This window comes from Kogia breviceps, chromosome 2 (assembly GCF_026419965.1).
Source record: "Kogia breviceps isolate mKogBre1 chromosome 2, mKogBre1 haplotype 1, whole genome shotgun sequence".
NCBI classification, from domain to species: domain Eukaryota; kingdom Metazoa; phylum Chordata; class Mammalia; order Artiodactyla; family Physeteridae; genus Kogia; species Kogia breviceps.
Window position 1 is genome coordinate 787,702 of NC_081311.1, and position 26,964 is coordinate 814,665.

The window sequence follows — 26,964 nt, forward strand, 5'->3', positions numbered from 1 at the left end:
CGACCCGGGAGACGGTCACCTTCCGTGAGCGCACCTGGCGTGGCGGGAACAGAACCCGCGTCTGAACTCTCACCGGGGGATTAAAACTGGGCCCCCTTGCCTCTTTCAGGCAAGCACAAAATCACTGGGGGATGTCGGGCGTCGATGTCGGCCAGGAGATCCAGGGTGTTTACCACCTCACCACGGAAGACGCTTGCGCGAAGGCCGTCCGGGGCGCTGACTGCACAGCCCCACCCTTCCTATGCTGGGCGCCCCATCCAGAAGCCCACGTCCGCTCCGGCAGCCTTGGGCAGGGGGTGGGGCCGGGGAGGGTGGGTGCCTGGGGGGCAGCGCCTCCCTCGGGGGTTCTCCTTCACTGTCGCGTGCCCTCCAGCCAGGCCCTGCCCCCACCTCCCCAACTATGCCCCCCACTAGCCTCTGTCTTCCCAGCCTCCTCTCGGGGAAACTAGCCCAACCCATGGTCTTCAATGCACGTACACCCCGACGGCCTCGAGGTCTGTCCTCAGGCCAGCACCCCCCGTGAGCTCACACTGGTGCATCCGTGGCTCTGGACCCACGTTGGGGGCGCCCAGGGGCATCCACGTCCAACCCACCACTGCATCCTGGCCCTCTGCCCCAGGACGCCTCCTTCCCCGCTCAGAGCACAGGCACTGGCCCAAGCCCAGGCCCCGGGCAGCACAGGGAACAGGGCTGCTGCTCCCAGACTCTGGATTTGAAGAGGAGGACACAGTAATCAAAAGGCCAGCCCCCAGCACGCCAAGGTGGCTGGTGCCCGGAGACGAGGGGGGCCCGGGGCCCGAGGCGCTGCAGCAGCCTGCGAGCTCCCTCTGTCCCCTGCGGCTCACCTGTGGCTCTGTCCACGCCCAGGGCCAGGTCCTTGGCCCATGATGGCGGTTAACAAGTTCCCTGGTGCAGGACGGGCGATGTCAGCACTCAAGGCTGGTGGCACCTCTGAACGAACAGATTTCCAACTCGACTTTCCCGAAGGAAATGCAGGCAGGCAGGGAGGGACCCGGCCAGCGGGCAGGGCCTGAGGGAGGGTGGCCTGCCTCAGGACGCCCAGTGGGGGACACTCTGCCTCCTCAGGCCTGAGTAGACCAGACGGGCCACATGCTTAAGTGAGTGGCCACTCGGGATGGTTCTTAGGAGCAGACAAAATTGACCATAATAATCATTTTATTGAAGCCTAAAAATTGCCCTTTGAGCAGCTCCTACTCCGGATGGGAAATGCTGCTTTGCTGCCATCTGCTGGAGAAGATGAGCATCTGCAGGCTCCTGGTGTGCCACTGCCCCCAAAGGCCACAGCCCCCCAGCTCGCTGCCCACCCAGCCACAGCTCCTCCAGGCTGCAGACCCTGCTGGCCCAGAGCCCCCCCAGGGCGCCGACCCCCAGGACACACAGCCCCCCAGGACGCCGACCCCCAGGACACACAGCCCCCCAGGACACACAGCCCCCAGGATGCCGACCCCCAGGACACACAGCCCCCCAGGACACACAGCCCCCAGGACGCCGACCCCCAGGACACACAGCCCCCAGGACGCCAACCCCCAGGACACACAGCCCCCCAGGACGCCGACCCCCAGGACACACAGCCCCCCAGGACACACAGCCCCTCAGGACACACAGCCCCCCAGGACGCCGACCCCCAGGACACACAGCCCCCAGGACGCCGACCCCCAGGACACACAGCCCCCCAGGACACACAGCCCCCCAGGACACACAGCCCCCCATGTTTCCGTGAGCCCCCACCGTATGCTCATCACCAGGTGCAGCTGCAGGTTCAGCTCTTTCTGGGAACAGGCTGCAATCTTCTGATCCCTATTAATACCTGTGACAGCATTTATGTATATGATAAATTCATTTCAATTTCCTTTTTCAATTAATGGCCTATTATTTGAACCACACTCAACTAAAAATATTGCTCCAATACTATTAATCTTGTAAAAATTAAATTTTCCTCCCTCTGACATCCAGAGGCCACCAGGCTGGGGCGAGAGGGTGGCCATGTACCTGGCCAGCGCTGCCCAGGTCCCCTCCAACAGGACGTCCAGGGGACCCGGCAAAAGCGGTTCCACGCACGACACACTGAAGGGGTGATGGACGGGCGTGACGGGGGTGGGGCTGCAGGGCCAGGGCCAAGCAGGACTTTATCACAAGCCATCAGGGTCCCAGTCAGGAGACGGGTGACAAACGCACGCCTCCCCAGGGGCAGAGTCTGGGACGAGGTCCAGACCCGGAGCGTGGGGCACCGCTGGCCATTCCCCCCACCCCCGCCCCGGGAAACATGCCCGCACTGGACTGTGGCTGCAGGAGGGGACCGCCAGCAGGACAGCAACCCTGGAAGGCAAGCCAGGCCACAGCCTCGCAGGGCCCGCCGATGCACCCACCCCTCCTTGGGCAGGCTGGACCTTCATCCTCAACTCCCAGACACTGTCCAGTCCTGCAGCCACCTGGAGCCACAGCCTCAGGGCCTCAGGCCTGGGCTTATCCCCATGTCTGATGCTGTGCTGTCCCGTGCAGGGTCAGTCCTGCTCAGAGAGGTGCCAGCCCTGAGCGCTGTCCCAGACTGGAACCAAGCGGGATGGCCCTGTCACCAACGAATGTGCCATCAGCGTACTTAAGACCAAGAGAGGAAAACGCTGCCGGTTCTCAATGAGAGATGCCGTGGGTATTAGACGCACCCTGATCTCAGACGTAAATGTGACAATCGACTCGTGGAAGAGCAGACTGGGTGTAGTATCGCCCTGAGGCGCCTCAATGCGCCAGCCGGACGGGAAGATCCTCCGGGCGGGTGTGTCATTTGTAATGTTTGCAGTGGTTGCAGATCACTGCACCATGTGGCTGGTCCACAGTGTAAAAACACCTAATTCTGGGTACTTAAAATTACTTCCAACTTTTGTTATCAAATAATTTTTGATGACCATCCTTATACACAATGGTTTGCAAGACGGCTACTTCCCCAGTGAAGCTGCTGAGTGACGGGAATGCTCTTTGGCACGTTTCTGTATTCCACCGCAAACTGTGAAACCACATTTTAAGATAAATGTCCAGGGATGAAGAAGATCAAAATGGAGCTCTCAGCCCCCAGGTGCCTCCAACACAAACCTTTTCTGAGCCCACCAAGCATCTGGCTGGAGGAGAGACGCAGGTCTTACGTCAGCATGTCACGACAGGTGGCACAAAACAGACCACGGAGAACTAGAAAACGGAGCATTTCAAAAACCTATGGAAAACTTCCACAGACAGACAGACAGAGACAGTGGGAGCTCCTGGCCTTCCTGAGGCCGTAGTTTCTGCGCACAAGAACCAAGGCCCTGTCCACTAACAAGCTGATACCCACGCTTCACTGTTGACTCAGCCCCAGGCGCACACAGAGCCCCGCGGGGCACGGAGGCCTCCGCCCCAGGGAAACAAACGCCTCCACTCTCCCTTGGCCACCCACCCCTGCCTCAGTCTCTGGTCCACTGGGAAAGGTGTATCAGATGTGTCAGCCTTTCTGAGGAATCAGTTTGATTTCGTTGATTTTCTCTAATATTCCATTTTCTATTTCACTGATTTCTGTCTTATTTTACGATTTCGTTTCTTGTACGGGTGTTGGTTAAATTTGTTCTTCGTTTTAGAAACTTCTAATGTAAGCATTTAATGCTAGAAATTTCCCTCTAAGCACTACTTTAGGTGCATCTCACAAATTTTGAAGGTTTTTAGTTTGTTTTTCATGTAATTGGAAATAATTTCTAATGTCCTTTGTGACTCATGGGTTATTTACAAGTTTCTTGTTTATTTCCAAATATTGGGGACTTTTCCAAATACCGTTTTTGTTTACTCCTAATTTAGTTCCTCTGTGTGACCTCAATCTCCCACACGTGCTGAGCTGTGTTTGCGGCCCAGATTTCAGTGTGTGGAATGTTCCATGTGCACACACAGGCCACGACTCGTCCAGGCCCCAGACCACCTGTGCTCTGGCCGCCAGGGTGGGAATGCCCGAGTCCTCGGGACAGACCCCCTTCCAACCACAGGCCACCCTGCACCCATCCTGACAAATGTCAGAGCAAGACTCGCCTTCCCAGGGAGAGTGGAGGTCGAGAGCCCCGCCTCGCTCCTCAGCGTGCCACATGCCACGTGCCCTGTCCACGTTCCGGGGCTGCGCGTGCAGCCGCCAGCCCCATGTCCCACGGGGGCCCGTGAGTTCACGCCGGCTGTCAGGGACTCTGCCAGCTTTCCCGCACACATAGCTCTGACTCGGGTACCCACACGATGGGCTGCCACATCCCCCTGGGGAGCTGCCCCCTGCGCCCTGGCCCCGTCACAGCCCTCGCACTGACGGCTCCTTCGATATCAACTCGGCCACTCCTACCTTCTCAGAACCCGTGTGGATGGTCTTTTTCTTCATCCTTTTACTTGTAAAATACTCATCTTGCCACCTAAAGGAGACTGTGAGGGCCCGAGCATGGTGTCCACGAGGCAGAGGTGACCAGGGCCACGGTGGGCCATGGCGGTGCTACTGGCCGAGCAGGAACCGAGGTCTCTGAGAGGGGGAGGCGAGGAGGGGCCCCGCTAACCCACCAGCAGCAACCGGGGGACGGTGCTGACCGCTTGACGCTTGTCACAGTGGCTGGATCTGCGGGTTTACACATTGTATCAAACTCTGACAGATCCAGCCACGACCTGTCCACGCCCTTTCCTCTCCCGGCCCTCCTGGGCTCCAGAGACACCACCTGACGGCCTGGCACTGGGCGACGCCCATCGCCAAGTCCTTCTTTCTCCACAGCTCCTGCGGCTGCTGCCCTGCAGGGCTCTTCCTGACGCTGTGGCCCTAACCTGCTGATAACGGTGTGGTTCTCATTCCAGACACTGCAGTTTTCATCTGAATAAGTCCCACTTGGGGAAAGCATTTTTATTTGTGGGATGAGCTGAGGGGACGGCGCCATCGGGGAGAAAGGGGAGAGAGAGGAGGGGGCTGTGTCCCCGCCCTCGAGGCCCTGCTGGGCCCGTCACCGTGGGGTGAGGCCCCTGTGAATGCGGCGAGGGTCCCCCCACTGAGCAGCGTGGCAGAGTCAAGACCCCGGGACGCAGGACCTTGCAGATGCAGCTAAAGGCAGAGACACGAATCTGCAGTCCGTGACTACCTCATAACTGGCATCAGACACCCCGAATTTAAGGACTGGAACTTGGCAGGAGCCTCTCTAAGCAGAGGGGAAGCGCGGTGGCACCTCTGCCCCGGCCGCTCTATGCAGGCCGCTTTTCCAGCCCCCGCTCCCCGCACACAAGCCCCAGTCCAGGCAGCGGGCATATGGTCACCTGCTGCCAGATCCCTGGGCCAGGGATGCACTGGGGAGGGGACCCAGCACCCGCACCTGCAGCAGGGGCCACGGAGGGGAGGTGACACAAGACGCTGAGGAGCACAGGCTTCAGGGCCCCCAAACACGGGCCTCTAGACGGTGAGCCTCACACCAGCAACGGCCACTCAGAGCCGACCAACCTCGCTGCTTCGAGACGCCCCTGCCTGTCCCTGCGCCCGGCACACCCATGGCCACCACGCCAGCCAGGGCCGCCTCCCCGGGCATCCGCGGTCCCCCAGACCACTGTCACACTAATCCACGCATGGCCGCCTGTGCCCGTGACAGCGCTGCCCACCGAGTCTCTTTACGTAATCAGAGGATGGCAGCTCCAGCCAACGCTTGGCTGTCCAACGCTTATTCCACGGAAGGAAAGAGCACTCACCGTGAAGTGCTCCTGGGACTTGAAGTTTTCATCCAGGTAGACCCGCGCCCTGGTGTACTCTTTCATCGCGTCACTAGACAGAAGTTCTCTGTAAGGAAAAGAGGGAGCTGTTTAACGCACAGCCACACAGACACCTCACCCTCTCATAGGAGTGCTTACGAAGCACAGGAATGGCAGCTTGGAAACCATGCTTTACATTGTCCTGAAAACAACAGCAACGGGGGTGGCGGGGGGAGGAAGGTGGGGGAGGGGGAAGGGGGGAGGAAGGTGGGGGAGGGGGAAGGGGGGAGGGGGAAGAGAGGCGAAGGTGGCATAAACTGAGACCCACTATGCGCCCTCAGCGCAGGCCGCTCCTTGCCGGCCGTGAGATGAGCAGGACGGGGGCCCCTCGGGAAGATGACACTGGGAACTCACCCAGGGCCACACGCCAGGAAAGCTCGAGTCCACAGCCTGTGGGGCGTCCTGGCTGTTTGCACCCGGTCCTCACAGAGGCCACGCAGGCGCCCCCAGGCCTGGGCAGTCCCGCTCCTCACAGGAGAGAAGCTGAGGACCGTGACCAAGTGGCCAAGGCTTTGCAGCAAGAAGGAGGGAAGGGTCTCCAGACGTCCCTCCTGAACAGGCTCCAGCCCTGACTGCACACCTCATGGCCACACTCTGGCACCTTCAGAAGAGCCTTCGGCAGGCGACCTCGCCGCCATCTCTACAGACGTGGCCGGGACCGAGCTGCCGTGCACCCTCGAGTTGTGTGATGGCACCGGATGGACAGAGGTACCTGACCCCCCCGCAACCAGCGCCCAGCAGCGGGTGGAGGACATGGGTGCCATGCAACCAGCTAGAACTCAGGGCAGGAGGAAGAGGGGCTCCAGCTTTAAGGAGTGACAATGAGGAAGGCAGGAAGGAATAGGGAGGAGGGGAAGGAAGAAGATAAGCCTTGAGAGGATCAAACTAGTCCTCAAGCACCTACCTGCCTGCTGGGATGAACCCCAACATGCTTTAGGGGGCAAGGCACAGACACGAAACACACACAGCAGCAGAATCAAAATTACTGACATGTTGAAGAAGCAACAAATATGACCCATAATCTACAAAAAAGGCAACAGAAACAGATGTAGAAAGGATTAAAATGATGGAGTTTGCTGAAAAGAAACTTGAAACAGCTATTATAAATGTAACGAAAGATGTAAAGGAAAACATGGACACAAATGAAAGTTCTAGAGCTGAAAAGTACAGCATCAGAAATAAATTCACTGAATAGGCCTAACAGCAGATTAAAATGTAAAGAAGAACAGACACAACTATCCAAACTGGAGCAAAGAGGAAAAATGGGCCGAAAAAAACCCCAAAAAACTGAAAGAGCTATAGAGACCTGTGTGACAGTCTACCATCAGGAAGCCAGAGTCCAAGAAAAAAAGAGAAGGGAAGAAACCATGCAAAAGCTTTTCCTAAATCTCAGTAAAGTCATAAACCTACAGGTTGAAAAAGCTCAAAGAACCCCAAGCAAAATAAACACAAAGAAAATCAAACTAAAGCAAAACAATCAAGTTGCTGCTAACCAGCTAGAAAGACAAACTTAGCAGTCAGGAAAAAAGACACACTATATACAGAAAATTAAGATGAGAACAACAGCCCAATTCTTCTCAGGAATAATGGCACACAGAAAACAATGGAACAATATCCTTAAAGCACTGAAAGGAAAAAAATGGACAAGCTAGAATTCTGTTTATAAAAGATACAAAAGTATCTTTCAAAAACAAAGACAAAGACTTTTTTCAGATAAACAAAAGCTGAGAGAATTGATCAGCAGCAACTTGTGTTGAGATAAATGTTCAAGATCTCAGGCTGAAGGAAAATGGTGCTGGAGAGAAAGCTGATCGTACGGAGAAGGACTCACCCCGGGAATGGCAGGTGACTAGTCAAACAGGTGACACGTTCTCTCACTTTTTAACCTTTTCAAGAGGCAACTGACCGTTGAAAGCAAAAATAACAACATGCATGTGACGCAGAGCACAGGCAGGAGTAAAACATCTCCGACAACAGCAGGGGGACGGCAGGGGACGGGAGCCGTGGGATCCCGCGAGCTCGGACGCACGGCCTGCCGGGCGCTGCCCCTCACCTGCGTCTGCTTCTCACTGATGTGCCCAACTTCTCCAAAGGTGCTCTTTTCTTACGGACTTACTGCAGTTCTTTATATATTTAAATACTGACCATTTCTGTCAGTAAAGTATGTTGCACATATCTTTTCCCAAGTGTGGCTAAACTTTTACTTTGTTTATAGTGTCTTTTGATAAAGCTTTTAACTTCAACATTGTCAAATGAGTCAGTCTTTCCTCTTGTGGGCTGCACTTTTGCACCTTTTTAAAGAAATCTCTCCGTACATGCTCTCCAACACTTTACTCTCGAATTGTCCTCGGGCCTTTTACACTGACTCGGTAATAACTGAAACCCATCCCCGCGTGTGGAGAGAACTGCGACGTGCTGGGGACCCAGCTTCACGGTGTCCTGGCCCAGGGCACCAGCGGTGCCGCCCCGTGACCCAGCCGCCACCTGCTACACGCTGGGGTGAAGCAGGGCAGGAGCTCCACTGCCGCGCATCTAGGTGCCGCCCGCGCGCGCGCGCGCACGCACACACACACACACACACACACACACACACAGGAGGCCCTCGGGGCCGGGGGAGCTGAGGACACCCCCCCCTGCTGTGCTTCAGAAGTACTGCGGCGAGTCCCGCCTCTCTGCGTTTCCATCTGAATTCTAGTGTTAGCTTAAGTGTTAAGAAAACATTTTGATTGAAATTGCCTTACATTATAGATTATTTGGGGAAAGTCTGGTAACTTTTAAAAATTTGCCTTTTAACAAAGGACCCCACAATTGGACAGGCTGAAAACATGGATGGCTTGCGTCACTCCACGCCGCTGGGGACTGTGACAGGGGCCGGGGCCTGGCACAGCAGCTGGACTCGGCCTCGGGCGGGGCCCTAGGCTGAGAGCGACAGAGGCCACCCACCCGCAGATCTGCACACCGCACGTGGCCCCGGCCCACCCCGCCCACAGCCGCCTTCAAGGACCAGCCTCACGAGTGGCACGTGTCACCTCTCCACACTCCGCCGACGGGAGCAGTCACGGGGCCTGGGGTCCGGGGTCGGGGAGGACCGGGCCACATCGCAGGGGACACAGTGCAGAGAGGGTGCCCCAGGCACTGGGGCCAGAGGCAGGAAGGACGCTCCGGCGGCTGCCGATACCCAGCACTGTCCGGCACGCAGCCTCTGGGCCCAGGCCTGCCGTCCCACCTGTCCTGCCGCCACCCCCGCGTCCATCTCCCGAGGCCCAGGCCCAGGCTTCCCGAGCGGCACCGGGCAGGCCCGCCGTCCAGAGAGCCACACCGACGATGGCGCTCTGTGCCCGTCTCGCTGTGACGGAAAAGCTGTGAGCTGCCGCGTGGACACCAGCCCCGTCGGTCCCGAGCCGCAGCAGCAGAAGAGCAGGCTCACAGCCATCGGCCCACGGGACCGCATCTCGGCCTGGACCCGGGGGTGCTGTCACCCCGCCCCAGGCCACGCCTCCTCTTTGGAGCCGAGGGCCTCACCCCGGGCCTCGCGCTCACACGGGCACGCCCCCCACCCCAGGAGGAAGCTGAGGGACCAGCAGCTGCCCCGGGACGTACCTGACAAACTTGTCCACGTGCGACATGGAGGCTTCATAGTTCTTCCCTCCGAACTCCTGGCAGTGCAGGGCCAGGAAGTGCGGCCTGTGCGTGTGGACGACCTGGGGAGGAACACACGGCAGCGTCAGGGCCCCCGCGGGGCTCCTGCCCCAGCGCTTTCCCCCCAAGTCCTGAGGATCGCGGTCCCCAGGGCCGTCCCCTCCCCGTTGGGCTCCCAATTCCTCAGAACCTTCCTCAGTAATCGCGGCATTTCCTCCCAACTATCGAGTCCCACGCGTCAGCTGCAGGGCACCTGCAAAGGCCCGGAGGAACGAACACGCATCCTAATCCCACACGTAAGGGCAGCCATCGCTGAGGCTGCTACGGCCCCTGTGAGGGAGCAAGCACACACGTGTCGTGTGTGTGTCAGTGCTGTGCGTGCGCGTGTCTCTTACCGTCCGGGAGGGAGCAAAGGTGGCCGTGCAAGGAGCTGGCGCCGTCTCACGCCCGACGGACGCGCACATCCCCTCCCCAGCCCCGCGGGGCAGGCCGGACACGGGGCACGGGACACGGCTGCGGCCACCAGCGGGACCCGGTCCAGCCACGCGGCCCCTGGGCCAGCCTGGCCCACCTCCTCTCAGTGCTGCCCGCCCACCGCAGCCCACGGGGCCAGGCCCGCCGCGTCTCCCTGGTCGCCAGGGCCCCCTGCCCGCTGGGCTCCGACCAAACTGGCCCCGAGGCAGCGCCCGACCCGCCCACACTTCAGCCACTCGACCTGGAGTCGTCCTCGAAGCTGCGGCCACTGAGCCCCCAGCGGCTCCTCCGGGAGGCTCACAGAGATGGTCCCGAGAGCGCCGTCCCGCTGCCCCCGCTGCCCGCACCCGACCCAGCACGGACCCAGCCGCCCCCAGGCGGTGGCACGGGCCTGCGTCTCACCCCTGCCGTAAGCCACGTTGGGCGTCTTGGGGCCACCCGCAGGTCACCTGAGCAGGGGTCGACCCACACGTGCTCGCGAGGGGGCCAGGCACCCACGGCCCTGCCCTCCTGGGGCGCCGGGGAGAGCGAGTCATCGATGGGGTGCCCTGTGTGGTGACGAGGCAGCCGTGCCGGGAAGTGCACCGGGCCGTCAGCACAGCCTGGGTGGGGAGTGGCGAGGGCTCCTGGGAGGGGAGGGGCCGCTGGGGCCCGGGCCAAGGGCGGCGAGGGAGGCGTGCCAGGAGGCCAGGCGGGGCACCTGGAGGCCGAGAGGCTGCCCGTCCCCGCCCGCGCCCGCCCACGCCCTCCCCTCTGCCCCTCCTCGGCTCTGCGCTTCTCCGCCCCCTCCCTGGCACCTGCTGACACGGCAACACTGCCGGCTCTGAAGCCCTCACCAAAACCCACAGAACTGCCTTGTCCCCCCACCAAGCCCACCATCCCAGAGGCTGGCCCCCTACACAAGGCCATCCGCGCCCAAGGCCACAGTGTCAGCTCCTGAACCCGACCGCGGCCACCACCGCATCCTGCCCGGAGGTCAGTGCACCGTGGACAGGTGAGGGCTGCATCCAACGGGCCTTGCGGAGATGGGTGCGCTGGGAACAACGGCTGTGTGGTCCCTGATGGGAAGTGGCTGCATCTCGGGTTCAGCCAGGCCACGCCGGAAAGTCAGCCATGGGGACAGAGGACGCAGGGCATCAGGCCCTGGGTGCCACGCTTCCGCGAGTCTCAGAAGGAAGCCTTGCCCAACAGTAGCCGCCCCTGACCCGCCGACGGCAGGCAGCACGCCCAGCCTTGGGGAGAGTGACTGGACCTGGTCCTGCTCCAGCTGTGACATCAAAACACAGTCCCCAAGGCGGGGAGGTTCTTTAAACAGGAGGAAAATTCAGACCAGAAAGTGTATTTCAGCCGCGTGGGAAAGGCGATGCCAGCGGGTAGAGCGGCCTGCCCTGGCTCACACCCTACGGTCCGTTTACGCGGGTTTACGGGACGCCCACTGAACACAGGCGTGGACTCTCTCGGTCCCTGGCCGCCAGCCTCAGGACTCAGGCTCTCGGGGACGGGGACCAGAACAGGCCCAGACGTTTCCCCAGCTGGCGGCGCCACAGCCCTGCCCACGGGGAACGGGGAACAGGAGGCTCGCCTCGCGCGAGCTCAGTCCTGCTCCGCACAGGCGCTAAAACACAGACTCCGGGACGAGCTGGATGCCACCCGCCGGCGGGCCCCTGGCAGGCGCCCTCACACACGATGCTCCCCGCGCGGCCCTTGCCGGCATGGAATGATTACAAGACAAAGTTCAGGAATCCCAGGGGTGTCCACGCTGCAAATCACATTCACCAACCAGAAAAGACTGCAGAATGGTCTCCGGGCCTGAAGCCTGGATGCAAAGGGCACAAGGGACCCCAGTCAGGAGAGGCTCCGGGCCAGCCTGGCTCAGATCACCGGACCCATCTGCCCTCAGGCCCAATGCCAGCCACACCCACAGGTACACACAGCAGCCTGGCCACGCGGAAGCCACCAAAGGCTCCGTGATATGCGCAGCTCTGTCACCCACCCTCTGCAGCACCTGGAACAACATATAAAACCAGACCTTCACGACGGGGGCACAGAACCCCCCCAGGAGCAGCTCCTCCCTGGGAAGCTGGTGACGTCACACAAAGTGAACGCGAGGCTCTGACACGGGCAGATCGTCACGAGCGTGACCGTAAGGTTCGTGACACCAGTTCCTGTAATTCTGCAGCGTGTTCTCTGCCCGGCTCAACGACAGGGGCGGGAAGAGGAGAAGCCAGCCCCAGAGACGCTTGGGTGTTGTGGGCGAGGAGGGGCCCCGAGTCAGCGACAGGTCCCTGCAGCTCACACTGTCACCTCTTGTAACCGAGGCTGCAGGTCCCCAGGTGGCGGCTGGGACCACGACCCAAGTCCCCAGGAAAAGCCAAGCGGAGCCGCTTGAATTAGGGCAGCGAGGACGAGGGTCCCACGTGCGGCCGCGTTAAGTCACAGACACACAGGGTCTCTCTGGGCAGGCCTGCCCACCTGTCTGCCTTCACCCAAATCGCATACACGTCTCCCTCGTAAGACGACGCTCTGCTGTGGTTTAAACTGAAACAGCCGTTTATGCCACAGAATTCACTCTTTAAATCACATGAAACTCCTCGGACATTTGACTCTGATCCCACAAATCTCAGAAAATGGAGAAATCCAACAACAGCAGCTCCTTGGGAGCGGGCGGACGCCCCTCGTGCGGACTCCAGAGCATCCGGGCAGCGCCCAGCAGGGGGGGCCCCTCCTGGGACATGGAGCCGTCTCCGCGGCAGTTTATCTCGGAAACCCGTGGCGGTCTTGCCTGAGCTACAGGGCCTGGAGGAGCAGGGGCTCAGGGCAGCCCCCGCCTGCCCGCCCGATCCTCAGCTGCAAAGGAGAGACGAGGCCTGCATACGGATGGCAGGGGGACCGGGCACCGGCGAGAGAAGGGGCCTGGCGGTACCACCGAGGTGGGCGCTCCAGGAGCTGCCGGGGCTCCAGCCCTGCTGTGGGCCAGGGAAGCCTCTTCACAGCCACAGCTGAGGAAGCAAACGCCGGCCCGGGGGTGGGCGGGCTGGGACCTCGCGCCCGTGGGGGGCCGCGCCTGAGCTCACAGGGGCCCCGGGGACGCACGGGGCGGGCAACAGCCCGATGGGCACGCTGTGGGCTTCCCGGGTACTCATGGGGCCGGACAGCCCGCCGCTCTCAGCCCGAGGTCACCCTGCGCGGAGCGCCTCTCCCTGCAGCACTGTCAACGCTCCTCCCGAAGGCCCAGCCCGGCCACTCGGGCTTTGCCTGAAACAACTGGGAAGGGGCGACGCTCAGCACCAACCCGGCGGTCTGCCGGCTCCTGGCCGCACGGCTCCACCTCGCCCTGGCGTGCGAGGCTGGGGTCCGGCGGGCACCACGGAGCGGAGAGGGAAGGAGGTTCAGGGAGAGGGAGAGATAGGGCGCCCCAAGCAAGCGCGGAGCTGGGGTTCCTCTGCCTCTCGTCTTCCCGGCCCGCTCTTCTGCGCACCAAGTCCGTCCGACCCCAGGCTCATCTCCACGTGTGTCTCCCCTGCCCCACCGTGCTCCTTCCAGGGCCTCTTGCATCTCCACCTCCAAGAAAAGGCGTGGTGCTGCAAAGCCCTCCAGGAGCACTTCTTCATGCCATAAACTCACAAAGGAAAGCGGCAAAATGAAGAGTTGAGCTGTATCAGCAAACAAACTGATCAGGTAAATGAGTTTTATTCACAATTCTCAGAAAGGCTGGCTTACGGGGTTTCCGTTAGGATTGTGCTTGGCCAGCAACCAGCCACTTGCATAAGGAGGCCGGCCTGGCAGGCAGAGATGGTGCACCTGCTCGCAGACGGCATCCAGGAACCAGCTGCTTCCACTACGTCTGCTCTGCCGCTGCGAGCGCCGGCTGTCGCCCTTGTGACCGCAGCATGCTGCAAAGCCCCCAGGCCTCGTGTCTACATTCCAGGCAGGAGGAAGCGGAAAGGGCATAGGTTAAAGGAAGAGGGGAAAGGGCTTCTTTTCTAGTGCTTTGCCTACTTTATTTAGACAAGAAAGCTCTCGCCGGGGACTTCTGCCTACCCACTGTGTCACAGGACGCCCCCAGTGGCTGGCACTCTGCAAGCAACAGAGCCCGGCGTGGGTCACGTGCAACCACACATCGGCGGGGGGGGTGCCGTCTACCCCTCTGCCGCAGCCCCTGCCACACCACGTACCCACCTTCCAGCCTCCGGAGTCCCAAGCTGAAGGACGATTGTAGGATGGCCACGTCTGTAACCCCTTTGGTGCCATGGTCTCTGAAGACCACCGGTTAGCAAAGCCCTGGGCACGGACAAAGGGCTTGCTGACCAAGGAACCTGCTGTCCCTCTTCTCCTGACACCCCCCCGACCTGAGCCCCTCTTCAGGAGGCCACGCTCCAGTCCGGCCGAGGTGCTGGGCGCAAACGCACCACAGACACGCAGGTGCTTCCGGCCTGCCCGGCGCCAGCGCCTGTGACTCGGCACACAGCCAGGGCCGCGTGTCTGCGTGTCCACGGCCTGGAGCCGTGCGGGCAGCTCCCGCCCCTCCACCCCTTTCCCTCCAGTCCCCGCCACTGCGTTCCGGTCTTACCCAAACACCAAGTCATCTGCCCTAGCTCAGCGGGAGGAAGGCTTTCCGGCTGGACGCCCTGCGCCGCAGCTCTGCCCGGACGGAGGCCGGGGAGCCCCAGCCAGCAGAGGTGAAGCCCCTGTGTGCCCGCAGCACTGCCCCCGACTGAGCCACTTTCTGGGGAAGGATGACCTCTATCCAACACATTTTAATTGGTAATCACAATTAGATTTAAATTTAAACACAATTCAACTTAAACTAAATTTCATTCCAAATTTAAATTACAGTGAAATTAAATGAACCTGAAACTGAATTTCAATTGATTATCAGTTTAAATCAACAGCCAAATAAAATGACTGATGTTATTATTATTATTTTTTTTTCCGGTACGCGGGCCTCTCACTGTTGTGGCCTCTCCCGCTGTGGAGCACAGGCTCTGGACGTGCAGGCTCAGCGGCCATGGCTCACGGGCCCAGCCGCTCTGCGGCATGCGGGATCCTCCCGGACCGGGGCACGAACCCCTGTCCCCCGCATCGGCAGGCGGACCCCCAACCACCGCGCCACCAGGGAAGCCCTGACTGATGTTATTTTAACTCTTGAAACTCAGCGTCTTCTACACAATGACCCGAACGACACTTCCCGATGGCCGAGCACGAACGATCACCTTTAGTGACAACAAGCACACCTGCCCTGAGTGCACGTGTGAAAAGTCAGACCGTGGGCGGTTACCGTCACGATGGTTATGAACTTCCCAGCGAGTGTGTGTCTTGCTTGGGTTCCCCTCTGCGCGGAGAAGCATGTGCGGGAGGCCTCAGCACGTGCTTCCGCCCGGCTGTTGACCAAGGTCCCGTCCATCTAAACCTGAGCCACCTGCATTACATGGACGCACCTGGAGGAGCTCCTGCCAGTGGAGCCCGGGCGGCAGGTGCAGGGAACCCGACGGGGACACAGTGGAGGAGGGGAGGCCCTCGCTCCCCACCCCCCGACGAGAGCAGGTGGCCAAGGGGTGCAGAGAGTGGCAACCCTGGAAAACCAAAGTCCAGGGAGCAGTGCAGTCCTGTCGAACCACAGTGACCTCAAGTGGTGTGGACACAGGCCCCAAGTCCAGGACTGCTAAGCGATCGCCCCACATGCCACCGACCGGGACCCCGCACACGTCAGCGACCTCGAGGGCCGCTCGCCAGGCCCAGCCATGCCTGGTCGCAGGTTCCAGCTGGCGTGGCCTCAGGTGCCCCCTCCACACACAGCGGGCATGAGAGGACGTTTCAAAAGCCAAAAGGAGGTGTTTAGATGAAATCATGCCGAAATGTAACCTAAAGAGGCCAAAGTCACATCTCATTTGAAAATGAAGCTATTAAAATGACAAGATCCTTATCATGAAACGTTTCAGAAGAAAAGTAATGAATGATCATGGAAACGAACAGCGTACACCGAGGGACACGCTGCTGCCATTTCTCTACGCCCACAAGTCGCACGTTTCACTTACAACCAAAGGTGACGGAACAGATCCACACGAGGCTCTCCCTGAACAGCCAGAGATAAACTTGCAGCCAAGTACGGGGAGCTCCTGCTGAAAGAGCAGACTCAGAAGAGCCTCACTGCCACCTCTGGCGGCAAAAGCACCAGCGGGGCAGCACGGGGCTTCGCGAGGGGTCAGGAGCCCGACAGAGTCACCTGGACGGCTGGATGCCCTCCTGCACGTTAAGAGCAGCGACTAACGCTCCAACTCCATCCAGGACAGACCACTAGGGTGTATGTACACTGGATTGAAAATCACATACACCGATATATTTGTATCCACGAGTTCACAGCGATACTGAAAACCCCACACATTAGTGGTCTTGGAGTCAGGACGTTGTTCTGGAAACTGGTAGATAAAGAGAATGAAGCAAGAATTTATCCTGCCGCGCTCTGTATCTGTGCCTCTGGGGAAGGAAATCAAGGAGGGCAAGCGTCTCCTTAGGAAAGCATCCCAGCTACATAGCCGGCTGCGACCACAGGGAGAACCTGGAGGGCAACCCACCAGGCGAAGTGAGTCACAGAGACCCCCTGTATGACCTCACTCACACGTAGAATCTAAACAAGCCAAACTCAGAAACAGAGGATAGAAAGGCAGTTGCCGGGGCTGGGGAGGGAGGAGGGGATGCGAGATGTAGGTCAAAGGGCACAGCCTCAAGGGATAAGATAACAAGTTCTGGATCTAATGCACTGCCTGGTGACCAGAGCACCGCGCCCAGTTGCACGCCCCAGGCCCTGCGGGCGCGGGAGGGGCTGGGGGAGGGGTTGGAGGCCAGAAACCCTCGAGGGAAAATCCCCAGAAGCACCGGCCCACAGGACCAGGTTGCAGGGCGCTAGTGAGACTGCTTCTGGAGAGAAAAAGGGACAGCCAAGAGGGCAGGTGGCCTTGGCAACCGGATAAAAGAGCAGAGGAGAAAGGGGGAGACAGAAACCCTGAGACAGAGGAGAGGCTGCCCCTTCACTGCCTGATGCCAGGCAGGGTGGCCCCGGCGCTCCGGACTTCGCCGGACAGACAGAAGAGGGCGCTGTGAAGCTAGGAATCCTACCCATGCCGACACCATGGAGACAAGCCAGAGGAAGTTCAAGTCCCTGCAAAGCTGCTGTGAACAAGTCAGCAAAAATGTACACATCCCACCCCAGGAAAAGGCCCTCCGCCCCTGAGAAAGAATCACAAAGCAGCACAGCATTCCAAGCCGACACTGCAAACAGAGTTAAACACACTCAGACAAGCATTGAGGTGATGAAAAAACACTTGGAATTAGAAACACAAAACTAAAATAGAAATGGACCCAAAAGAGAGAAAGAAAAGTGCTGACTAACCTCAGGAAAGAAATGGGAGAAAAAGACAAAATCATCACAGAGAAGAAGAGCAAATTACAAAGTGCCCAAGGGAGAATCAGCTTCAAGGAAAATTCAGCAAGAAAGTGAAAACGGCGTCATGGAGAGGGCAGGGCAGAAAGGAGTGAGCTGGTCGACGGGCAGTGAAAGGACATCTGCCAGCACGGTCCCCAGAGAAGGGCAAAGCCATGGACCAGAACTGACACTTAAAATCGTAACCCAAGAAAACTTTCCAAAAATAGGGAAAGACCTGAACTCACACACTGAAGGGCTTACCGAGCACCTGAGAAAATTAACCCAGAACAACTGACTCCTGGACAGACCCCAGCGAAACCACTAGGTTTCAAAGGTAAAGACGCCATCCTCCAGGTCTCCAGGGAACAAAATCAATGAGACCCTCACCAAATTTTCAGGACCAACGTACAAGTCAAGGCAGCAGCAGAACCTTTACTGAAAACCTCAGTGAGACAAAGTGTAAGGCAAGGATGACATACGTATCAGCCAACTGCCCTTCAAACATCGAAACCAGAGAAAAACAGTTTTCCACATACAAAATCTGGTCAGTTCTGTCCCCGTGAGCCCTTCATGCGGGACCTACTAGAGCAGAGCTGGGCAAACGTTAACCTCAAGAGCCAGGTGAAATGGTAGGCTCTGCAGGCCAGCAGTCTCCGCGGCAACGCCACTGGGCAGGTGTGGACAAGATGCTGTGAGTGGGCGTGGCTGCCCCCAGGGGGCGGGGGGGCGGGGCAGGGGGCGGGGAGGTGGTGCTGACTCCTACTTAAGGCAGCAATGATAATACCGCCTGCCGGAGTCCTCCACGCGTGTGGACCTAAAGCACACGCCACGCAGAAACCCATACGATGCCAACGTTCATACGTCATACGTGAAGGAGCATATGCTAACCAGAAGCAGGGGAACCCTTCAGGCCCGTGTCGAAACCTACAGCAACCACTTTAAAATAGTTTACAAAAGACAAGAGGCCAATAAGCAAATTTAAATAGAAGGCAAAAAATTTTAAAAAAGAAAGCAGAAATGGGGAAACAAAGGGACAAACCAGGAGGTACAAACATGAAACAGATAATTAAACGGCCGACCCCCAATCAACCGCATCAATGGTTACGTTAAACGTGGATGGTCTGGGCCCACGCTGAGCGGTAGGGCTGCAGGGCCCCGTACGGGACAGCACGGAAGGTTCTGCGGGACGAGGCGGCGCCGGCACCAGGGGAGACGGGCGTGCAGAGTCGCTGCGGAAGGGAACACAGGCAGACGGACACACGGGAAGCCTGGGAGGCTCCTCAGCGACGGCGGGGGACCCGAGGGGCTGAAAAGCATGCGTGGGAACCAGACAGGGCTCGTCAGGAAGACACACAACCACACGTGTGTACGTGGCCAGCAACAGAAACTCCCACGCACAGGAGCACACACACGCGTGCACACACACGCGCGTGCGCACGCTGCCCTAACAGACCGCACCAAACAGTCCAGGCCGCAGCTGCACGGCGCCCCCGCTTCCGTGGCCCACTCACCAAGAAGGGTCATCGCTGGGCCACAGAATAAGCCCCCGTGCCTGCTGCCCTGGGCTCTCTGAGCGTCCACGTCCGTACGCGCCTGCCTGGGACAGTCACCGTGCACAGGCCAGACACAGAGCAAGCACCAGACGGCAGGTCAGTTCGACGTCACCACAAATGCGGTGCTGGGACCGGCTGCGGGGATGTCCCCAGGCCCCGGGGCCACACAGTCATTCCCGCCCCAGGACCACACGCGCCAGTTCCGGCCTGGAGCTCTCTGGGCAGCTGAGGATGGAGCTGCTGGCCTTCCCCGGCCTCTGGGAAGGAGCTCTGGAACCTGAATGAGCCCAGACAGAGAGCCCTTTGGGGCCGACGGCATGGACATCTTGAGGATGGACAGGAAAGTCCCTCCAAGGTGTGGGCAGCACGCTCGGGCCACGTCTGGTTGGAAGGAACTCAGTAAAGCAGAAACTGGACGGGGCAGAGGGCTCCAGGCCCCGGGGAGGGTTGGTGTCTGGCGCCTCCGCCCACCTGGGCTCTAGCTTGGCTCCCACCCTGCCCACCCGGGACAAGGTCACTGCCCAAACTGCACACGTCCTCGGCCAAAATTCTTTACCAAAAAAAGGAGCTTCTGCGAACTTCAGGGGAAAAGTAGGCAACTGATTAAAATAGGTGTGTTCGTTCATAGGAAGGCTTAAGAAAAATATTTTGGAAAAGAGCGAAGTAGAAATTTTGGCAAGGAAGAGCCTAGGGAATTAAAAACAAAAAATACACACCACGAGGCCCAAAAGCAGCCCCTTCCTGATGCTGTGCAGGTGGCCTAGTGAGAAGGCGGCCCTCCGCTCCCAGAAGGCAGGAGAGCAGCCCTGCCATTCCCCTCCCCCCCACTAAAAATAGAAACAGCCAGGCCTGGTTAGGCTTTCTCCAAAGAGAAGTATCTGAGTGACCTAAAAAGGAATTACATCCTACAAACAACCCAGTGGAAGCCGGGAGAGCCAAGATAAGGAGCCCAAAAGGGACAAAGGAATTCCTCCAGAGGAAAGATGGCTGCTATTTACCAACTACGCCTGAAAACACCCTGCAGACAACGTCTGCCCACCCTCAGCCCGGGCAGGCAGGGGTGTCCTCTGGACACCCAGACTGACCCCGCTCTGCCCCAGGGCTGAGCTGGGACTGGGGGGTGGAGGCTGGGTGCCTGCCCCCAGGAGGCCCAGGCTCAGCTCCTGGTGCCCTGACGGGGTGCCATCCCAGAGCCCAGGCCCCATAGCAGCCGCCAGCCAGCACCCAGGGCACCACGAGTTTCTGTGACCTCGTCAGCAGGCAGAGGGCCTGGCCGTCCGATCAGCAAGGTTGTCTCCCTGGCCCCGCGTGGGGCAGGAGGGCCGCTCCGCGTCCTCGGGGTGGGTGCGGGCCTGGCCGTCCAGCCCAAAGTGCAGGGCTGGAGTTTTCTTAGTGCAGCCACTGGCCGTGGCACCTACAGGCATGCTGGACCACCGAGTGCAAAGTTGAAGCAGTGTCGGGCAGGCAGGGCAAGCCACTGCTTTACACCAGACCCACACAGCTGGACACAAGACTGCTCCTTTTAAAGAGGCAGAAATATGGAGCTTGGCTGACTCTTAACAAAACCTGTTGCTTTGGGACATCAGAGTTGTATATGAACGGATTGATTTTAATTTAAAAAGCACTTTTCCCCAACCAAGGAGGGGAGCAGGATCAAAGCAGGTCCTGGCAGACACGTGAGGCCACCACCCACCCCGCACACGCCCACCCAGCTTTCCACATTGACCGTAGGGCCAGCTGGCGGCCACAGACTCCTGGGCACAGCACAAGATGCCTTGGAATGGCTTCTGGAGCCCTCCTTCCTGAAGCCGGCCCCGTGTTCCTCGGGGCCATTTGCAGCACACAGGGGGCTGTGATCACCGTCTAAAAGAGTCCAGATAAGCCCCCACCCCTGCCCCCGGCCTTTAATCACAGTGGCTTCCCCCCAGCCCCCAGCCACCCCCTAAAGACTGTCTCTTCCCCGGGACCCAATTCCACAGGGACCCTGGACCCCAATGAGGCAGCCTCCAGAGTCCTGGCCCACAGGCCCCCGCCCTGCACCCATCTCCTCTCCCTGCCGGGGCCCCAAGCCTCTCCCAGCTGCCACGTGGTCCCCGCGCTGGGGTCTCGGGTGCCCGAGTGAGCCCAGTCTCCGCAGGTCCTCAGGCCCCGCCCCTCCGGCCGGCCCCGCCCCTCCGGCCGGCCTGCATCCACCTCTTCTTAACGCCACTCTCCTCCCCACCTCAGAATCCCTGTGTCCTCGCCTCCTCCTCCTCTGTTCTCAGTCAGGGAGGCCACCTGACCCGCTTCCAACCCTGGGCCCGACTCCCATCAACGCCCCCCCGCCCCGCCGCCTCCCTCTGCGGCCCCCGTGCCCCCAGCACCGCATCTCCCAGCTCAGGGGCCTTTGGAATCACAGCGACGGGCACAGTCCTGTTAATGCAACCCGGCAAGTCTCGGAACCTCTAAACCTCCCTTTCCTCATGTGGGAAACAGAGTTTGGCAGTCTGACCCCGTCGCAGGAGTGAAAGGCCGCAAGCGCCCGCCACGCGGCAGCTACGACCGAAGGAAACGGGTCGGAGGAACGTGAGACACGGGTCGCCCGGAGCCCTGCGGCCCGTTGTGCCCACGTGCATGGATTTAACGCAGGTGCCTTCGCATAGTTACAGCGAACAGCACAACGAACCCTCTGCCCCATCACTGAAAGTCCATCACACCCGACCAGTCGCTGAGCTGCGGGGCCCTGTGGGCGTGAGCCCCCCAGTATCCACCTCGGAAGGGGTCCCCGGGTCAGGGGTCAGAGCACTTTCCAGAAGGGCAGCCTGGACGCACTGGTGCCACCACATCAGTGGATTCCGAGGCGGGTGGGCCTCTGTCCCAGTATCAGGGGCAAAGAATGCAGCCACGCCGACACCAACGGGCGAGCGGCTCGTCGAGGGCCAATGAGGCTTCTCCGCTGGGGCACCACTGGGGCCCCCAGAGCCGCCGTGCTGTGCCTAGCTCGCCGTGAGGACGAGCTGGCGTCCGCGGGCACAGCACAGGCGAGCGACGTCTGCGGCCTGTCACCAGCTCTGTGTCTCTGTAAAGGACCTCAGACGCTGACGCATCGGGTGAGGCTGGGCACGGGGTGTCGGGGGGGGGGGGGGCGGCTGCAGATCCGCGGCAGCCGAGCCCACAGCAGGGGGCAGAGGGAAGAACTGGCACTTCCTGCGCCCCCAGCACCCCCAGAACCCGAGCAGGGCCCGTGCCCCTGGTCTCGCCTCCTCCGGGCCCCGATCCTTCCTGTAGGAGCACATCGCTCCTGTCCCCACGACCACATCAGCGGATCAGGGCACGCGCCGCAGTCTGGCTCGCAGAGTACGACAAGGAAAGCGGCGGAAACACCACCTCAGGTTTTCTGCGAACATACGCGACCACGTCAGGTGGGTAAACAGGGTGGGAATCTTGGGTCACGCGGTGGGCATGTGTTGACTTCACAGAAATGGACAGACAGGCTTTCCCACGGTGGCCTCACTGTCCTGCGTTCCTGCCAGCAGCCTCCGCGTGCACTGCATCCTTGTCAATACAGGACGTGGTCAGGGTTCTGTTAATTGTATCCAGTCTGACACATACGAACTGATATCTCACTGTGGTTTTACTTTGCATTTCCTGAAAGACTAGTGATGTGGAGCACCTTTTCACACATTTACCAATTTGTGTATCTTCTTCCGTAAAGTGTCTATTCAAATCCTTGCTCATTTGTAAACTGGGTTCTCTGCTTTCTTATTATGGACTTTTGAGAGTTCCTTGTACTTTCTGGATACAAGCCCTTTATCAAATGTGATTTACAAATATCCCTCCCACATCTGGGGTGCCTTTTCATTCCTCTAACAGTGTCTTACAAAGAGCAAAAGTTCCTAATTATGCAAAGTTCTAATTTATCAGCATTTTTCTTTTATGAGTTGTGCTTTTGGTGTTGTATCTAAGAAATCGTTGCCTAACCAAGCTCGTAAAGATTTGGGAGGGGACAACGACTTAGAGCTAAATTTGTTTAATGTACGTTTCAGGTGTGCAGCATTGTAATCCGACACCTGTATACACTACAGAGTGATCACCACAAGTCTAGTTGCCATCCACAAAATTTTTGTCTTAAGATTTCTTCTAGAAATTTCATACTTTTAACTTTTACATTTAAGTCTACAACGTATTTTAATTTTTTTGTATGGTGCAAAGTATGGAAAAAAATTTTTTTGCAAATGGATGTCTGATTGGTTCAGCACCATTTGTTGAAAAGACTGTCCCTTATCTAATGAATAGCCTTTTAGCCTTTGCAAATCACTTAGACATATTTGTGGCTCTGTTTCTGCATCTCTTTTCTGTTCCACTAATCCGTATCTCTATCCTTTTCCCAAAAGCACACTGTCTTGATTGCAGTAGCTTTGTAGTAAGTCTTGAAATCAGAAAGTGTGACTCCTTAAACTTAACTGTTTTTTTTCCAACACTGTTTTGGCTATTCTAGTTCCTTTGCTCTGCCATATACATTTTACATTTTAGAATCATCTTGCAGTCTTCTACCAAAATGTCCTGCAGAGATTTTGATTGGAACTTCAAAACTGGTGGATCAATTAGTGGTTCTGACATGTTAACATAATTGAGTCTTGCAGTCCATGAACATGGTATACCTCTCCATTTCCTTGTATCTTCCCTGATTTCTTTCATCAGTGTTTTATGTTTTCAGTGTACAGACATTAACATATTTCATTAGCTTTATATCCAAGTATTTCATTTTGGTGCTACTGTAAGTGATCATATCTAATAGAAAAAAAAGTTTTTTCAAATTGATCTTATATGTTGCAAACTAAATAAGGTGACTTATATTTGTAATAGTAAAGTTTCTCTGGATTCCTCATGATTTCCAGTCATGCCTTCAGCCCAGAAACGGTCTAACCTCCTCCTTTCAGATCTGTGTGGCTCTATTTCCTTTCTTGCCTGGCAGCACTGGCTAGGCCCTTCACTGCCACACTGAACAGAGACATGGAACCAGGCATCCTTGCTCTAATCCCACTCTCGAGGCAAAAAAGCATCGCATCAGCTGTGGGGTGTGTAGTGCCCTTTACAGAAGCGCCTGTGCAAGCTCCTCTCTATTCTTAGTTTGCTGGGAGTTTGCATGAGAGATGGTTGTAGAATTTTGGCAAATGCTTTTTGTGCATCTACCGAGATAATCATGTGGTTTGTCTTCCTCAATCGGTTGACATGGGTAATCTTATTTATTAACTTTACATGTTAACGCCAGGCTTGTGTTCCTTGGTCCTGATGCATTAACTTTTTGATATGTTGTTGTTTATACGCATGCGTGTCACTTGTATCTTTATATATATATAAATATATAGTTTCATATATTCGATTTGCTAAAGTTCCATGAATTTGGGCATTTACTCCATGGGGGATACGGATCTATCTTTTTATTCTGTGACGCCTCTGTCTGCCCTTGCTGTCAGGGCACTGCTTGCATCACAGGATGAGTTAGGAAGCATCGCCCATGCTTTTAGTCTTCTTGAAAAGTTTCTGTAGAATTGTTATTGTTTCTTGCTTAAATGTTTGACAGCATTCGTCAGTGAAACCATCTGGTCCTGGAGAGGTTTTTTTGTGGGAAAGTGTTTAGCAGAATTTTAATTTAATAGAGAGCTCAATTATTTCTTCTTGACTTAGCTTTGATCCTTTGTTTTTCCAAAAACATCTTCCTTTCATATAAGTGTCCAAATTTATTGGCAAAAAGTTGTTCATGATATTTCCGTTACTATCTTTTGTGGTACGCGGGCCTCTCACTGCTGTGGCCCCTCCCGTTGCAGAGCACAGGCTCCAAACGCGCAGGCTCAGCGGCCACGGCTCACGGGCCCAGCCGCTCCACAGCACGTGGGATCCTCCCAGACCGGGGCACGGACCCGTGTCCCCTGCATCGGCAGGAGGACTCCCAACTGCTGCGCCACCAGGGAAGCCCACTTACTGTCTTTTTATTGTCTGCAGGATTTTTAGTGATGATTCCCCAATGTCAAATTTCTAAAATTGGTCACTCTTGTCTCCTCCTTTCAGAAGCTACATATAGAAGAGCAAATTAAACCCAAAGTGATGAAAAGAAAGGAAAACATAAAGAGCAGAAATCAGTGAAAGAAAAAACAGAAAACAACATTGGCGTGATCAATAAAACCAAAAGCAGGTTCTCCAAGGTCAATAAAACTGATAAACCTCTAGCCATACCGTTGACTGACTTTACTCTTCTTTAAGGGTCCTGTTTCCCTGCTTCTTTGCCTGCGTGGTCATTTTTTATTGGTTGTAAACCATCAAATTGTAAATTTTGTCTTGCTGGACACTAGCCTAGAAGTTCTCTCTGGCTGTAAACTGGGGTGAGTACAGGCTCCCTTCTCATCCCCTCAGTCCTGCCTGCTGCTTGAGGTCTGAAAACTACTGTTTCATATATGTTTTCTGGTCTTAATTTGTTTAAGGCAGGAGGATAAATTTGGTACCTGTTTCTCCATGTTAGCTGGAAGCAGATATTACTCATCCCATTATTCTTTAAGTTATTGTCAGGGAAAATCGTGAAAGACTTTCAAATGGGCATAAAAGATTAGAGGTGCCCTGTCCCTGTTTGGGTTATCTCTGTCTTTAATGATCTCTGAGCTGTTTTACAGTTCTGTGAATTCTAAACACCAGCAGTGATGCAAAGATTCTTGACCTCAAGAACGCCAGTGTCGGGCTTCCCTGGTGGCGCAGTGGTTAAGAATCCGCCTGTCAATGCAGGGGACACGGGTTCGAGCCCTGGTCCGGGAAGATCCTACATGCCGCGGAGCAACTAAGCCCGTGCGCCACAGCTGCTGAGCCTGCGCTCTAGAGCCCGCAAGCACAGCTACTGAGCCCGTGTGCCACAACTACTGAAGGCTGCGTGTCTAGAGCCCGTGCTCTGCACCAAGAGATGCCACGGCATTGCGTGGGGAACGAGAAGCCCACGCACTGCAACAAAGGGTAGCCCCCGCTCGCTACAACTAGAGAAAGCCCGCGTGCAGCAACAAAGACCCAACACAGCCATAAATAAATAAATAAATAAATTTATTTTTTAAAAAAAAAGAACGCCAGCGTCTGGTGGCACACAGCTCACTCCTGGCCAGTCCTGCATCCCTTCTGCAAAATCATCTCAGTGCCACAGACAGGAGGGCCCACACATTTGCTCTTTGGATTCTTCTTTGAACCAGTTCTAACATCTTACTGGATCTCTCATTAGTAAATAACAAATATTTATTATCTCAATAAAAAATCATCAATATTTGCTCGTTTTTCACGTTTGGATGTGAGCCAGCGTCATACCTGTTTTATAATTTATCTGTAGCATTCCTATAAACTTGAAACAAGCTAAGGGCCATCGATAGAAAAATGACTTTAAAATATGATGGCCTATCCCATCCATTTGATGAAATACCCTGAAGCCATTAAAAGAGTGAGTGTATATTAATCTACATAGAAAGATTTCCCAGTTTACCAAACAAAGAGTAAGCTGTCCAAGTGTGCTGACCTGCGACTGGCTAAGGAAGGTGCCTTTTCCCCGGGACACACGGACATTAGACATGAGGGTGTGGCGTCAAGCGGAGGCAGAATGGGGGTGGGGACACTTATTTGTCCTCCTCTGCTCTGTGCTGTTTCCTCACTGTTGCTCAGCTGAGAGCTGAGCACGTGCCACGCGCAGACACACTCCAGGCTCCAGGGATGCAGCAGCAGGATGGGCCCTGCCCCGAGTGCACCATCTCTGTAAACTAGGAAGTTAACATCGACCTCCCACCAACCCGGCCTGCAGTCACCAGGATTAGTGACCACCAGAGGCAGAGTGGCTGTGCCCGCCCGTCCTCAGCTCTGGCTGCAGCCTCGCCCAGGGCCTTCCTGAGGACCCTGCCAGCCGGTGCCTGCACCCCAGCCCCGAGCGGGCCCTGGGCCACCCTGGGCTGTTTCCGGCTGTATCTTGGCAGCACCGTGGAAGTTCCCGAGGGCGGGGTGTCTGGCCCCCAGCACCCCGCACGGTGGCTGGCACCTCCCAAGCCATGGTCTCTTCCTCTTTGTATAAGGGCACTTATCCCATGATGGGCCCCACCCTCATGA

The 26,964-nt window shown here is 57.1% G+C and overlaps 1 protein-coding gene across 3 annotated transcripts in view; it reads right to left on the minus strand.

The window, feature by feature from the left end:
• INPP5A (inositol polyphosphate-5-phosphatase A) overlaps window positions 1–26,964 on the minus strand; it is a 178,437-nt gene that overhangs the window by 86,832 nt on the left and 64,641 nt on the right. For all 3 annotated transcript variants that reach the window (XM_059054989.2, XM_059054988.2, XM_067023792.1), the window contains exons 3-4: window positions 9,382–9,482; window positions 5,722–5,809 (exon numbers count right to left, since the gene is read on the minus strand). In XM_059054989.2, coding sequence (XP_058910972.1) covers window positions 5,722–5,809; window positions 9,382–9,482 — 189 coding nt within the window. The remainder of the gene's footprint in view (window positions 1–5,721; window positions 5,810–9,381; window positions 9,483–26,964) is intronic.